This window comes from Sebastes umbrosus, chromosome 10 (genome assembly GCF_015220745.1).
Source record: "Sebastes umbrosus isolate fSebUmb1 chromosome 10, fSebUmb1.pri, whole genome shotgun sequence".
NCBI classification, from domain to species: domain Eukaryota; kingdom Metazoa; phylum Chordata; class Actinopteri; order Perciformes; family Sebastidae; genus Sebastes; species Sebastes umbrosus.
In genome coordinates this window covers 23,504,369-23,520,881 of record NC_051278.1, presented here as the reverse complement: position 1 = coordinate 23,520,881, position 16,513 = coordinate 23,504,369, and the positions used below count along the sequence as shown (strand labels likewise).

Here is a 16,513-nt window from a genome sequence, read left to right as displayed (position 1 = left end):
CCAGATCAGAGGCGTCTGTGACCGCAGATGACCCAGACTGAGTCGCAGGCTGCAAAAGAGAGAGAGATTTTATTTATTTAGAAATTAAGTACAAATACAGCACGGTGGAACTCTGGCTAGCACTTGTTTGTAGAGGTCTGACATCCTCTTGACTGATGAGGACAACAACTTTGCTGTGTGACTGAGATTGAGAGAGGAAGAGCCCAGAACAGTGGGAGTATTGGCTACCGCCGCAAAAGAAAAAAAGCTGAAGTTCAATTAACTTGAGAAAGAAAGGAGGCTCTCTGTGCCTTCCCTTGTAATATTATCGGCGGTGTAATTTATGACCCGAGAGTTTCAAAAAGATGTAGCTCACCACCCAAGTTACTGAGGCAGATATATTTCAGAAAAGCCGCGTTTTAGATTAATGAACCAGCGAGAGGGGGGTCTTTTGACTTTTAAATTAAATTCTTAGAAGATCCATTTTTCAGATGGAGTTTAGCCCAAGTGAGACAGATAATTATAGGTCCTTGTGATTACAACACACAAATGCATCAAACCCTGACTGCTGCAAACAGGGAGCGCGCTCATTAATGGTAGCATAAAAATGCAAGAGTGGGTATTATAATTACAAGGCAAAAGCTTCCATCACACCTCCATCTGTGCTCCTTCTCGAGTATCCGAGAGTCTGAGTGACTTTGCAAAATGGATGAAGCTGCTTTTATGAAAGGATGAAATTCAAGATGTTACGGGCAGTAATTAAAAAGCCCATTTGAATACCACCACCCATAGGTTTTACAGCTGGCATGTCAAGTGCTTTTAATCTCCACACATTAAAACCCTCCACACATTACATCACTAGATGTGGTTAAGTCTACTGGCTAGAAAGACACTTTTTGGAGAGAACACAGTGTACTACTTTGAAGAATCATCAGCTTACTTTTAGGCATATTGTTGATGTGCAACGTGTGTGAATGCAAATGGGATGAATTAAGGTAATACAGAAAAGAAAAGAAAAAAAACACTGAATAATTAAGAACTCTGTATGTGTTTTTTTTTATGCCTGGCAGATGTGGTTTTGCTCACATGGTTCAGGCTGTCACGGTGCTGTAACTCCTAATGGATGTAAGCTTTATATACTACTAGACAGACAGTGGGATTTAAATTAGCATTCTGTCTACATTAGATCTGCATGACATGGATCATTTTTCTACAGCATGTGTAAATGAATATGTGTTATCCAAATGTACTTATGTCTGGATAGAACGTGTTACTGCGTGTTTGGTAACTGAATTGCTTATCTCTAAATGCCATTTATTGAAACGTTTTTCATTTCGGCATGAAGACACTTAGATTGTACAATTTGCTCACCTGGATCTGATACATGATCTGCGTCATATATTTTTAAATACAAACCAATTATGATACAGATAAATGTGTAACGATATGATACACTGAGATTCAAAGCTGATTTGATTCAATCCAGACAGAATAAGGGTTTTATATTTTTATTTTTTCAATGATAAAAATGTGACAGAATTAATAAATAATTTCAAGCCAAGATGTATGTGGGAGGTTATCATAAATTATACTAAATGGCTGCAGATAAAGAATGTTTCAGAAAGATAGAATTAGAAAGGTTAGACCAGATAGATGGGCTGTACACATAGAAATAGAATTGGAGTAGAATGGACAATGAAGTGGTGGCGCTGGCGCCACTTCATGTGGCTGTGGAGGCCGATGCGTGAGCCACACACTCGCCTGCAGATGGGGCAAGGGAGCCCAGATGTTGTTGTAATGCCAGCTGCCCGCTCGTGTCCTTGGGCACGCCTTTCGGTCCTCCTCTGTTGGGTGGTGTGGTGTATTTGTTTGGTCGCTCTGACACAGGTGACCTGCCAGGCTGACCTATCAAGTGCCAGATGTTCCAGATGGGTGGGGTTTATGTTGCAGCGCTTGACGAGGTCTTTAGTGTAGTCCTTGTAGCGCCTCTTTTGTCCTCCAGCAGCCCATTTTGCGTTGCTGAGTAACCCATAGAGGGCTTGGCGGGGCAAGCGGTGGTCGGGCATGCAGATAGTATGCCCTATCCAGCGCAGATGTTTTTTTTGCTAGTGATGCTTCCATGCAGATGGAGTTGGTCATGGAAAGGATCTCTGTGTGAGGCACCCGATCTTCCCAAGAGGGGCCGAGGATTTTTTGGAGGCATCGAATGTGGAAGTCCTCCAAGCTTTTGATATGCCGTCTGCATGGGGTCCATGTTTCTGCCCCATAGAGCAGAGGGGATGCACATACCGCGTTGTAAACAGCCATCTTGGTACTGATCTTTAGGTTTTAGTTTTCGAATACCCCCTGCAACAGTCGCAATGGCAATGGTACACATAAAAATGGGCGCCGTTCTGACCATCCTGCTACGTTGATTCTATTTGGAAATGTCCATTCTACGCCTTTTTTATTTCTATGGCTGAATCTGTATTTGCTTTATTCATCATCAATTAAAGTGACTGTAATATCTCATTCTACAGTGTGATGTAGCAATATTTAGTTACTTTACATATGTTATGTTTTTTTATATTTGTAGTATGCATGTGACTTTCTAATTACTTTCACTGAAACTTTTTAACCGGTAGTTTTGCAACGAGAGTCTTTCACTTTTGGCGGTGAGTGTGAGGTTGTTGGTGGCGTCATAGCTGTGAACGTAGGTGTAGCAGTGTGTGAACAGTTTATTTGTCGGTGAATAAATGCTACGAAACTACAACTCCACTCCGCTCAAGCGAGCCGGAGACCTGAGCCAACTTTCTGTATCTTGCAACTCCGGCTCCGCCTCTTAAGGTGGGCTGTTAAGGTGGACCAGCTTTTCTCCTTAAAGAGACGAGCCGCTCCTCTGAGCCGCTCAGCTTTTGAGTTTCTTATTAACATTTCTTTTGACCGTTTTAACTGATAGCGTTAATCGGTTAAAATGCTTAATGTGGGTTAACGGTTAAATGGTTAATTATGGACATCCCTAATTTGTATGATTGAATTTGTGCTCATTCAAAGACAGTGTAATGAAATGCTGAATAACTTTAAAACAGCTCAGTTATTTTTTTTTATAATAAAGAGGTTTGTTTACCTAAAGGGGAATAAATAACAACAAATTGTTATTTTAGAGATTGGTATCGGTATCGGCCCAGAATTTTGCGATGGGTGCATCCCTAATTTGAATTCCTTTTTGCACCACTGATCTCAATTAAAACACCTCATCACTGCTCCTCCTGGATTTTTCTTTTTTGAGCGAACTGCCAGTTATTTCATGAATCCACTAATTTGGCCGCCTAGGATTCAAACAATCCTCAGATTTAACAGGCTTTGGGAGGGTTGTCCCAGAGGGCTGCTGTGGCAAAGTTTAATCAGTCACTGATTAAAAGCTGTGGAATATAAGACAGAAAGTGTCTGTCCCCTCAAAGATGGTAATTATCAATTTTAGATATTTGCCTACACAAGATGTGGAATAGATAGGAATTATTATTTCCAAAGAATAGTAGGTCAGTTGAGTGGTCAACGTAGGAGTACATTTTAAAAATCATGTTTTTCTCCCGAAACGCAATACAAGATGAAAAAAGCCTATACTACACAGAAAATAAATCTGCTAAAACCTTCATTCAAATAAGTGTCATGGGGTCATTATTCAACACAATAATGTGCTCCTTTGTTTTTAATTTCCTTTCATTTGAGCTTATTATTTAAAGTAATATGACCTTTATCGTCCAGTGCATTCGCTTTTCAGTATTCTGTTTCAACAGCAGAACATTTGTCAATGGTTAACACAGGTCTTTTGAGAAAAAAGACAAACAAAAAAACATGTAATGTCTCATTTCTTTTCCACCACCAACCTGATATAATAACAAACTGTTAGAATAAAACAGTGATGGTGAATGTCCTTCAACAAGAGGGCCATTTACTAATTGTAGACTGCTTTGCCTTCACAGGAACAGTTTTGGTGGAAAACATGCAGATAAATGGCCACTCCCAAGGCCCAGACAAAAGCATCTCGCTGACGTTGCTGGACAACTATGACTACTGGGTGATACTGGAACCAGCACGACAGAGGCTCTACCTCAACAGCACCGGGCGCGTTCTGGACAGAGACGTGAGTACAGGACTGAGGGTGGCGATCTGTATTGAGAAATCAGGGAAAAATAAAGTCACACTTGTGTTTCTGTGTTTTAAAGTAAATATATTTTCTGTATTTTTTAGCTTCTCTTGTGTGAACTAATTTTGCGGATTAGAGAACAGTATTTCACACAAACTAATATGGTCACTGATCTTATGGTCGTGATCAAGTGTTGTATACGCACACAGTATCTGTTTATATGTTAATCGGAGGTGAGTCAGTTTCTTCACATTTATTTTTATCAGGTTTAAATTTACTAATAAGTCAACATCATTATAGTTTCTGAGGCCGGTGTGGGAGGCCATCCAAATGATAAAATAAAGCATATTCAAATGTTTTAATTGGCTATTTAAGGTATTATGGTTCTTTGTTTTACAGTAGCATTGACAGCATTTTCAAAAGAGGTTCTCAAAATTGTATAAGTTTTTGTGCTCATAATATGAAGAAGAAATTTAGCCAATGAGCCAAAAGACACACATTTTCTGAAATTGTTGTGCATGAATAAACACTCGCATTGAAAAGTGCTTTACTATTATCTTGTTATTTCTTTCAGGAATCTAAATGTACAAGACAATATAAATTCGTATAGAAAAATAAAAATGTGGTACCAAAAATTACGATGTTTTAGAGCTCCTCCTACATTTCTCAAATGAGGCTTTCTGGTATTTTGAACCGTGATCATATTTGTTATTTTACTGACTAACTACCACATTACTTGAGTCGATGAAGCACCTGCACACACGGCAGAGATTGAATAGAAACCTGGAAGAGGTGTCAACAGCATTAAATCCTGGTTTCTATCACAGTACTTCAGCAAAGCATATCCAGGTTTCTCCAAATCACGATAAGGCCTCATGCAGGTTTTTGAATCCAGGATATGGTGTTTACATGTTTAGCACATAACCAGGATACTCCTGTTGTTTGTCACTTTGCTCCTTTTATGTAGTTCTTTGTCTTCTTTCATGCTTGATAAATCCAACCTGTCATGTGAGATAGCCTAAATTAGTGTTTTGCAAATTTGACTGACAATAGCAATCAACCATTACCCCATTGCTCCTTCATTTTAATAACAATTTATTCAATTTGTGATGTTTTTCATTGCTGTTCAGCTACAAAGAAAAAAAATATACTAGATGTAATGTAGCAACCAAGTTGGTGGTCATTGGTTTCAGTCTAGCAATAATAATTCACCCCCAGTGCTAAATATGGTAAGTGAATGAATAAGTGCAGATACTGTGTCTGTAGGTAATGTGTTCCGTTCAGTTCTCCAGGGTATCCAGTAAACCGGCGGCGCATACAGATCAGTTTAAATGGTACAGTATAGGATGGGAGGTGTGGGATTCACCGGGTGTTAAGTGGTGTGACTGCCGTGGGAAAGAAGCTGTTTTTGAAGTGCCTGGTTATGGACTATGAGGATGGAGCTATACATGGAGCTACTAATGGGAATATCTCAGAGATATGGCCAATTAACAGGAGAAATGAAAACTGTGGGAGGAGCACATGAGAGTCAAACCTTTGCAAATGAGAATGACAGAGGGGGAGGGGTAAGCTAACTAGGCTGCTTTACACCGTTGCTGTTTCTAAATTCAGATGATGTCTGACAAATTTCAAAATTCAAAGCTACTGCTGTCCAGCATGCATTTTAAACAGAACACAAGGCTCGCAGCTCTACGTTTGATCAGACATTTTTAATAATTTATTATATGACCTATTCAAAAAGTGAAATCACAGTCCAGCTTAAAATCAAATCAAATAAAACAATATATCTGTGATTTGTTGAATTGTACACAAATACTATTACACTATATCATCCAGACTTGTAGATTCAGTCTGGATGGATTCAATGTCAGAATACTGTTAGCCAAAAAAACACATTGACTTAAGTAAATTGGTTCAACTGGTGGATGCACAGACATGAACTGCCATTTTTGCCAAAACCTCCCTCCCCTCTCTCTTGCATCATTTGTATTGTTTGTTTGCTGTACTGGTTAGGTAGCTTGTTTACTGGAAGTATTTGAAACCAGTGCAGCAGCTCTCATGTTATCATCTCTGATGAAGTACATACAGTATATTGTTCTTTAGAAAAGGGAATTCAAACATGTATAACAACGTTCAAAGTAGCACTCACAGTAAATTACATGTCTTTCTTTTCTCTCTCTCAGCCCCCCAACTACATCAGCACCATCGTGGTTCAGGTCCAGTGCTACAATATTCTTGTCGGTACCGTCATTTTGCACGAGGTGCGGATTGTTGTGAGGGACAAGAATGACAACATCCCTAGCTTTCAGCAGCCACGCTACTATGTAGCAGTAAACGAGGTAAGGGAGCGACTCCTGTTGTTAACCTTTGCGTTGATTGGACAAGTTGTCGTTCATTTTGAAAAAAGAGCCAAACCTAGTGAAAATTGGTGCGGTCTATGTTTTAATTTCAGCCCATTCATCTCATGCCCGGTCCAGACTGGGCACGTCAGCAGTGCGCAATAGCTGTGGAACCTCTAATCTAATAATCGACTAATTCCCAGTGATTATCGAATAGTATTTCTGGAGCTGACGGGAGAGCTAGCAACAGACTTGGCGAAGTTAGCGGAAGTATACACGTGTGACTACGATTGGATTATATTCACCAGCAGTATAAAACATTACATGTCCCTTATAAATTAAAAATAAAATACCGGGGAAATGTATTTATTCTTTGATTTTTGGGTTTCTGGAAAAAATTTAATAAATAACACCTGACAATGACTGATGAATTTGACTTCAGGACATCTCTGACTACTTACATGTTGAAAATCAAAATTCTTACTGTATTAATTTCGATATTTTCCAAAGTAAAAGTCTCTAGAAGTGTATGATTCAACTTTTTCCACATGGTCTAGTGTTGAAAAAGTAAAAAAAAAATCACAATATATTGTAATTTCAAATCACTATACTTAAAAAAAAAAAAAAACAACTTAACTTAAAACTTAAAAATCGCAATACATATCGAATCGGCACCCAAGTATCATGATGGTATCGAATCGGGAGATAGGTGAATCGTCCCAGCCCTGCTAAAGAGACAAATTAAGCCGTTGACTCAATATGATGGAGGCGCATGACTATCTGAGTTTCTAGTTTGGTTCTAGTTAACTACACATTGTTATGTTTCTGTTTGGATATTTGACATAATATCAAGTTAAACATCTTCATCTTTACAACAGTTCTGTACAATGTGGCTGTGCAAACCAAGTGCTACTTCCCTGTAAGATATAACAGTCAAGATATTTGTTCTTTTTTTTTCAAGTTTGTACATTTGACCAATATAGTGTGTATTCAAGTGGCAGGTCAGGAGAGCATTCGGGAATATTGTTGCAGCCTACTCGGCATTCATTTATAAACGTCTAGTGAGCATCAGGCGGGACAACCTTTTGCCTCCAAAACAAACCTGCAAGACCTGCAATGATTGAAAACAATTCATCAAATCTTCTGACTTTACAGCCAGTTGTTTTGAGATTAGGGGCTAATTCCCTGCTGACTTTGGTTGTTCACACTGTGTAATGTACATTGCGTGTTGGAAACTCCCGTCACAGTGTGTTATCATGGCCGTATGCAGCTGCCCCGGCACTATAGTGAGTCATTCTACATTGCTGTCAACTTCTCCCCGGAACAAGCTCTCCTGCTCACCGCCTGGTCCCGTGGACTTTGCTAAGGGCTCTGGGGAACAGCAGTGGTTCTCATACTTACTTTTTATTATTCTGTCAGCACATAAGCCTTCAGACTGCTGCTGACTGCAACATTTCCCCTTTTTGATATTTCTTTTTCTTTTTGTATACTAATGGGGTGCAGTGGCAACAGTAATAGCTATATGCATGGCAGGCTCTCTGCTGTAAGTAGATGTTGTACTCACAGGGGGCTGTTTGAGCTGTTGACTCTTTCTCCCTGCTCTCGTATTTCTCTCTAGCTCACACCAGTTGGAACGACCATTTTCACTGGCTTCTCAGGAAATAATGGAGCTACGGATATCGACGACGGGCCCAATGGACATATAGAATACGGCATCCTTTACAACCCCAATGACCCGGTATATGGACAAGTCACGCCATGATAAACACCCTCTACACCATTGTAAATTTCCTCAACAGTCATGACTTATTGCTCACATCCACCTTTCTTTCTGTCTTCACATATCGACTCTCTCTTTTCTTTCAGGCATCTAACAGAACAGTGAGTGTTGCAAACACCCTTTCAGGACACATTACTCTGGCAGAGAGGCTAAACTATGAGGAGAGGACTCGCTACCTGGTTTTGGTCCAAGCCAATGTGAGTGACTTACTTTTTGTTTGCAAGTGTTCAGATCAGTAACGGCTCAATATCAAAAGATTTAAAAATGGACCTTATTTTATCCTTTTTGTTTGAGGTTTTTGTACCTCACCATTGACCTTTAGGGTACAGAACTCTCAATGCCACTAAGCAGATATCTCAAGTTGAGCTTTGTATTCAGTAACAGCAGCTGTATTCAAACGTTTTCATTTGGAGTGTGGAGTTGAAGCACTCAAGGACCTGCTTTTTTTCTTGGCCTAAGAGAATAACAGTGTTTCCACTGTATTTCAGATCTTTCAGTTATTTTAGGGGGCGGATGTTTTGAACATGAAGTCAATAGTTTGCTGCTTCAATGAGCTCAAGTCCTTACACTGCATAATTTCTGTTCAGAGTGCAGTTTTTAGGGCAAGGTCTGGGGCCGTATTCAAAACGCTTCATGGTACAAAGAGTTGCTCCCAATGACACAAATCTAAGAAAATTCTTAGAGTTATGATGTTTTCTATGAATTTGCCCTTACAATTAAGACTAGATCATGGCAGAGATACAAGTTATTCACAAAACAAACATCTTAGCCCTTAAGAGAACTCCTAAGGTGAAACACTTTTAGGAGTAGGGAGGAGGACTTTTACGAGAAGCAGAGGAGAAAATGGCGGAAAGACAAAGAGGACAATATTCTCCAAATGCTGAATGAGTGAGTTGATGAAAAAGATAAAATATTAAAATTACCAGCATGGTAAATAAATGTCAGCAAATACATATAACAACTCTCAGCATGTGAATAGGCTACTGCACAAGTAGGCCTGTGTTTTCAAACATTTTGTAGGCTACTTTTAAATTATGTTTTACAATTTAGTCAACAGAGATGTTCTTTACATTAAATATTATTCACTAAATCTAAAAACTATTTTTTTTAAAATGGCTTTTAAATAGAGTTTTTGTTTTTGTTTTATGCTTTTATTAATTTATTCTCAAGATTTGTATTCATTATCTTTATGTTTCTATTTCTTGGCTGCATTGAATTCTCTAATTTGTGTTTAGAGAGGGCACAGAAAACTGTGTTTTTATGTCTGTAAAGCACTTTGTAAACTTGTTTTCGAAAAGTGCTATATAAATATTGTTGTCTATTATTATTATTATTATTATTATTATTATTATTATGATTAGGCCTATCGATTTCACTGTCCATTCTATTTTTATTCTTGGGGCGGCTGTGGCACAGAGGTAGAGCAGGTCGTCCACCAATCGGAAGGTCGGCGGTTCGGTTTGGAAGTGTCCTTGAGCAAGACACTTAACCCCAAATTGCTTCCGAAGGCTGTGCCATCAGTGTGTGAATGAGTATTTAGATTAGATCCTGATGGGCAGGTTGGCACCTTGAATGGCAGCCTCTGTCATCAGTCTATGAATGGGTGTGTGAATGGGTGTAAAGCACTTTGAGTGGTCGGAAGATTAGAAAAGCGCTATATAAATGCAAGTCCATTTACCGTATGCCCATTATCATTAAGGGGCTGATCACACCGATACACGTCGCTACATGCGCTGCCGCTTCAAAAACGCCCGAGGGCAAAACAGCTGATGCGCCTGGGGAGCAAGACTGCTCTCAAAGATTTTAGCTTACATGAAACCATCACAACATGAGATATGAATTCCCCCTTCGCTCTCACAGTCTAACAGCTAACTAACTAGCTAGCCCTACCGCATCTACCGGAATCTAGACAGGAAGGAAGTGGTAAAGTTAGTAGTAAAGTCCGCCTCTTGCTTGATTTGATTGGCTGCCTGGACCAAGAGAGACATTGACGAACGGTGCGACTATAAACCACGTCTAAAGACAGTTTTTCTCCCAAATTTTTGGTGTCTGTCATTTTAGGTATTTTTATCACAGTGATTAATGTTCAAGTGTTCATTTTTCTGATAAGTTTGGTTTTAATTAGTTATCTGATGCAATAAAAAGGGCCTAGGACGTCATGATTGGCATCTGTGAGTCTCTCTTGCTGACAAGCTGCGGCCGTGCTCGGCTCGCGATTGGTTCGGGCGGGTGATCTCAATACCGCCGCTTCACTGCCCGATCACTACTGTTCAGACTCAAGCTCCAAATGACATCAAAATCTCAAGAGGGCAGCTCCCATATCCGGGATATTTTGGCTTCACTTCTGTACAGTGGGAGGAAATGGAGACGTGTCGTCCATCTTTATATACAGTCTATGGATCAGCCCTTAAGAGTGCATTTTGCATCAGAGTGCATCAACCAATCACACTTTTTTAAAAGAATGTATCCTACCTAGCAACCACACCTCCTCACTCCGGTAAAGGTTTCTTTAACCTTCCTTGCTCAAAGTTGCTCTGAGAAGTTTCCTAAATCATTCCTAAGCTAGGACTCCTTGCTAGAATTGTTTAGGCTAAGTAGCTCTCTTAGAGTATTCTCAGAATGTTTGTGAATACGGCCCCTGGTGTATATTCTCTCTCTCTTTTTTGAAATGTAATCATCATTTAGCAAATCATCCTTTTCATTTTCAGTTTTACCAATCATAAGAGAGATTCTTGTTCCCTTTTCACATGTTAACAAGAAGTAATTAGAGATTCCTCAGTTGGCAGTCAGTAAGGACATCACACAAACAAACTCTTTAACTCACATTTAACTAATACTAATTCAGAAATCGCTCACGGTCAGCAATATCAAGCAGAGAGGATTGAACCCTCTAGGGTTTCTTTACAACTTACGTTTTTTTTATTTTTTTCATTAAAAGCGATTGAAGCTGTCTTTGAGATAACTGTCTGTAGTCTGTATATACCAGAGCAGTATTTGCATATCCAAATTAATTCACGGATGCGTAATTATGGATTTTACTTGAGGGCGGGACTTTTCCTTCACACTCTCACGGGGCAACATGGCTGTGAAAATATTGTAAAACAAGTAATCCCAATGATGTCAGTATGAGTTATGATGAAGGCGGTTTTATGCTCTTTCTCTAGTCCTTACCCTAAGACATTAGGCAGTAAAAGTCTTTTGACCAAGAGCTACCGCAAAGCCACTGGCCAAGAATTTGACTTCATTAAGAGAAACACCCAGACTGGGATTTAAGAGTTCCCCATTCCTACATCAACAGTGTTGGATGCTTCAGAGCCTTTTTGTTTGAAAGCTGAGCGTCTCAATATACAGAACCTTTCTTTACAAAACAAAAAACAAGCAACAGTTCTCATAATTGTTATAATCACTTCCCGATCACTGATTAAATAATCACTTACCCTATGCAGTGGTCTAATATTACACTCTGAGGAGTGCTGCAGAAATGAGTCCTAAAACCTGGAAATGAGTTAGCATTTTAACACTTCCGGTTCCCCCGACGTCAATGTTTTTTTTTAATGGGCTTTTAGTTTGATGCCTGAAATAAGATCTGTGGTTAACTCATGCTTAAGAGATTTTAATTATTATTAAACCCAATGGAAAATGGCTTTTTGTTGAGGGAACCAGGGCGATGCTAACTTCCTAGTTGGCCTACAAAAATATGTCATCCCCGGAGCGCTCTATACCAGTGTTTCCCAAACCATCGTGACCCAATTCACAATAGGCCTTATCTATAAATCGTGAGAAAAGCGAATTTGTTCGTAAATGAATGTTCCTGACCATCAACTTATATTATCTTGAATTTATAAATCACAACTTTGTTTTATGCATGTGTTATTGAAAACATATACATGTTAAATACTTTAAAAATGAGACCAATTAATACATTTGCACAGTTAACCAGAGTTAAATTTGTTTGGCGACCCTAATAAAATCTCCTGTGGGTCCCGACCCAGGCTTTGGGAATGACTGCTCTATACTATCAAATGGACGTACTGCAGAACAGATAAGCATTTATCAGTTAACCCATCTCCTATTGTCTCCATTTCCTGCATGAGGGAGCAAAAGACTCAACCCTTTACTCTGGCAAGAGGTCCTCCAGGGATATTTTTTTTTTCTTTTCTCTTGCAAGAGGACGTCAGAGTAGAGAAAGAAAGAAAGAAAGGAAGACATGGTATTTACTAGAACTCTCTGCTGCTTGTGTCAAGAGTTCAATTACACTAACAGCGCAGATCTTTGAAGTGCCGTGCTGCTCACTTCTCAGGGTACCACTCTGGGAAGCAACAGTACCACAAGGGGGGACCTTTAAGGATAGCTGCTGAAAAGACACGCTTTATTGCCAAGAATCATTTGCTTAATAAGAAAAGATTAAGTGGAATGTAAAAGAGCCGTACTGCTCAATCTGGTTTGAAGTGCTCTGATGATGGGCTTACTGTTTGCATCATATCATCTCTTCCATACAAATACATAGACATATGGGAGTACTAGTACCTGAGTAATAGTTGACAAGCTCTCTGCCAAGGATATGGATTTATTTATTATGTAGCAAAACATAAAGCAAATCAAGCAGCCAACTTAATCTAACATTATGCTTTAAAAAAGACAATAATTAATACTGTAGTAAACAAATCTGTTTGTTTGGATGTTTTGTATCAAAATGCTCCAACAACTTATTTTTAAATTGTGTATTTTCACAAGTTTAATTATCTTTTTTCAACTGCAGTTTGTCAATATTAGTTTTATTTAATAAGATAAATTTTTTGCTCTGTTCAACTTAGTTTAATAATGTTCTACTTAAAGCAGAAGAAAATGTGTTCCAGTACGCTTTCCTGCAGCCAAAAAAAAATGGAAGATTAATAACCGAATTAAAGCAGGACTGTGAGCTTCCATAACGGCCACCACTGTTATATATGCTGAAGAACAGCCGCAGAGATCTGTCATGGTTTTAACATGTTCTATTGATTTTAGCTCGAGCAGTATGTAGCCCCAGTGCACGAAGTAACGACTCGCCTGGGACTTTGAAGATTGAAATTGAAATCATTTGTTCGTCCTCCAGGACCGCGCTCCGTACCCCCCCAACAGACGAACGGCTACCACGACCCTGACTGTGGACGTTCTGGACGGAGACGACCTGGGCCCCATGTTCCTGCCTTGCATTTTGGTGAACAACACCCGCGACTGCAACCCCCTCACCTACCGTGTTGCTATCCCTGAATTCACTGAACCGGTAAGAACCAGGTAGACAGGCAACTGTGAACACGCTGCTGTTCCACAAGGTCATGTTAACAAGATTCCTCCTGTTAATACTATGTGCATATTTGTTTCTTCATGCACCTAGGGTTGTGTTTTTATCTCCTGTCATCCTGTGTGTGCATGTTCATTGTGCCGTGTGATTCAGATGTGTGATACATTTTGTGCTGCACACTGTACTGTACATCCCTGCTAAATGTTAAACTATGCCAGACCTGTTAACTAGCCTAATTGTCCGCTTACACCTTGTTTTTGCCTCCACACCTCGAGGCACAGTAAGCTTCGCTGTTGTGTCTCAGCATGGTAATTCCAGGGGCATTTTCTGGTCTGTTGGACCAGCAATTAGAGCTGAAGGCTGAGCTGACCTGGGATGACTGCCAAACACTACAGGAATTCATACAAGCAAGAAAAATACAGAGGGAGATGAGATAAAGAGAAATTATATGTACATTTATAAACACTTTATCTATGTCTGTAGAAATCTATATCCACTGTGTATTTCTATGCATGAAAAGATCTGAACTGAATTGGACTGTGCTGAGTTTTTGTATTGGACTAGACTAGACTAAACCAAACAATCTCACCTCAAGCTCAGTTTAGTAATGTTTTGGAGGTTTTGATCATATCACATGATCTTCATAAGTCTGATAGATGTGTACACTTTCCATAATTCAGAGCAGCTCTGGACTTCTCATATAGGTTGATTTTGACTGTTTATTGTTGGCTTTGGAAACAGCAGATGACAAAACAATCTCAACTTAAGGTCAACTTGCTCGCTTGTTTGAGGAGTTTGAGGGGTATGACACAGTCCTCATCAGCAGTCTAGACTAGACTAGAGTGGACTGGATTGAGCTGCATTGAATTGAATTGGATTGGACCGGAGTAGTTTGGATTTGATTTGATTAGATTTACCGGACTGGTCTAGATTGAGGTTGGCATTGTGGTGTTTTCAAACCAGGAGGGTTTGAGAGTTTGCATGTTTTCTGCATCATCATGTGGGTCCTCCTCCAGTTCCCTCCCACCGTCCAAAGACACAGTATAAGAGGTATGAATTAGGGTGCTTTCACAAGCCATAGTCCGTTTGGCCAGTCCGGATCAGAGTGAAATTCATGCTTTTTGATTGTTTGCCATTTAGTCTGGTTGGGTTTCACAATGCACAAAATAGAGTATAAATAAAAAAAGGGACGACTTTAGGGTCTTATGAAATACGTTTTATTTTTTCCAGATTCTGTTCTGAATTCTGTGTTTTAGGATTTAAGCACATCTTGTCATCACAAAAAAATGTCAACAATTCTTAAGAAAATATTCAAAATTTAATGAATATCAATGAATTTGATGTAACACAACTTATTTATTTTTTTATCAATGAAAGTGCTTCAATACAGATATAAAACAAAACATTCCATCTTTTAAAAAATAAAGTGCTCAAAATGTAGCTGTTAGTGTCAAATTTCTCTTATTTTTTTTGGATGACTAACAGGTGACCCCTCCCCCAGGTTTCCCCTCAACCCGTGTCTTGCACTCTCGATGGCTGTAGCTCCCCGACAGGTCACACATTAAGCCTGCTAGGGCTTTTGATGGAAAGCTCCAAATACTGTTGGCGAGTGGAAAATCAGGCCCAAAGACGTGTAGTGTGAACTACTCGTCTGAGAGGACCTGTCGGAGCTGAGCTGAGCCCTCAGTGAAACACGACACAGAGAGCAGAGGAGAGAAGCAGCGTTCCCTTAAATGAAACCAAAACATAGCCGCATAGTTTTTCTATTAAATTGGCTTAGGTGCTGTGAAAAAATGCTTATAATGGCAGAGAAAACCCTGATTTTCATAAATTGCATCCACATTTCGGCAAATTCCACGATATTCCGTGTTTTACACCTAATTCCATTTTTAGCATCAGATTCTGCAATTTCTTTCTTGTTTTCCGCATTGCGGAAATCAAAGGGCCATAGAAATTTATCTTTTTTGTCTTGAGAGCTGCCACTTCTATGCAGGAAATTGTGGACTTTGATATATTGCTATCAAAGTTTTTTGCACTTTGACTCGGCACTGATCTACTGTGAGCATGAATCCCTTCTCCAGTTTATCTCAAATGATTTCATAGGCTAAATACCACTATTTAAATTTATTTAGCATATTCTGTATGTTCTCTTCGGTCCAGATGTCAAGCAAACCTTTGACTTCTGCAGAAGTCCAAGTCTGTTCTCTCCCACTCATGTAAATCATTTACCTTTGTCCATCTCAACAAATGCCCGCACAGGCGTTCTGCATTTTGGTTTGCTTGAAAATAGATTTTTTAGTCTGCATCAGAGTACGATTACTGCATTCACAAACCAACCGCACCAGAGTTGCGAAATGTGTGAATGTCCTTGTCTTTGTTTTAGCTCTTGATCGAATAAAAGACTTATTTGTAGACCTGCAATTATGTTCTCTCAGTTTTATGCAGTACATGTTGTTAATGTAAAAGTTTCACTGTAATGTCAGGGCATTGCAGTTTTTCTAATATGTGGAATTGCTTTGCAAATAAGTGCCAAGCTCTTTCGTTGTTCTTGTTAGTTGTAGCTTGGCAAACAAATTTATTGTTTCATTAGCACTACCAAGTGAAGCGTGGTGAACTTATAGGGTACACACAGCTGAGAATTCTGCTCTGAAGCAATATTGGGAAAAGACTGAATCAAATATGGGTTACTTGGTTGACATGTTTCGAATACATTGAATTGAATTGAATTGAATTGAATTGAATTGAACTGAGAGAGAGTGAGAAAAAGAGAGAGATAGAGAGAGAGAGAGAGAGAGAGAGAGATTAAATAACACAGAAGCCTGCAATAATAACACAACAGAAGCTGTTTAGGTTGGTTGAGAAAATCAAATGTCTCAAAGCAAAATCAAAAGACTATACATACATGTATGTGCATCTGATGCATGTGTGTCTGCATCTGTAGCTGTGGTTGAAAGGGAGCTGCCATAGTGCATCACAGTTGTTTGTCCAGACTTTCCATTCAGAGTTTG

The 16,513-nt window shown here is 39.3% G+C and overlaps 1 protein-coding gene across 10 annotated transcripts in view; it reads left to right on the top strand.

The window, feature by feature from the left end:
- Nucleotides 1–16,513, top strand: part of LOC119495340 (protocadherin-15-like) — a 306,048-nt gene that overhangs the window by 142,130 nt on the left and 147,405 nt on the right. For 9 of the 10 annotated variants that reach the window (XR_005208451.1, XR_005208452.1, XM_037781707.1 and 6 more), the window contains 5 exons: nucleotides 3,942–4,102; nucleotides 6,289–6,444; nucleotides 8,063–8,182; nucleotides 8,311–8,421; nucleotides 13,317–13,487. Coding sequence is in view for 8 of the 10 variants with exons in the window: in XM_037781707.1 (XP_037637635.1) it covers nucleotides 3,942–4,102; nucleotides 6,289–6,444; nucleotides 8,063–8,182; nucleotides 8,311–8,421; nucleotides 13,317–13,487 (719 nt within the window). In the remaining 2 variants the exon portion in view is untranslated. Of the gene's footprint in view, nucleotides 1–3,941; nucleotides 4,103–6,288; nucleotides 6,445–8,062; nucleotides 8,227–8,310; nucleotides 8,422–13,316; nucleotides 13,488–16,513 lie in introns of those variants that run through there. The other variant, XM_037781704.1, reaches the window with a different exon arrangement.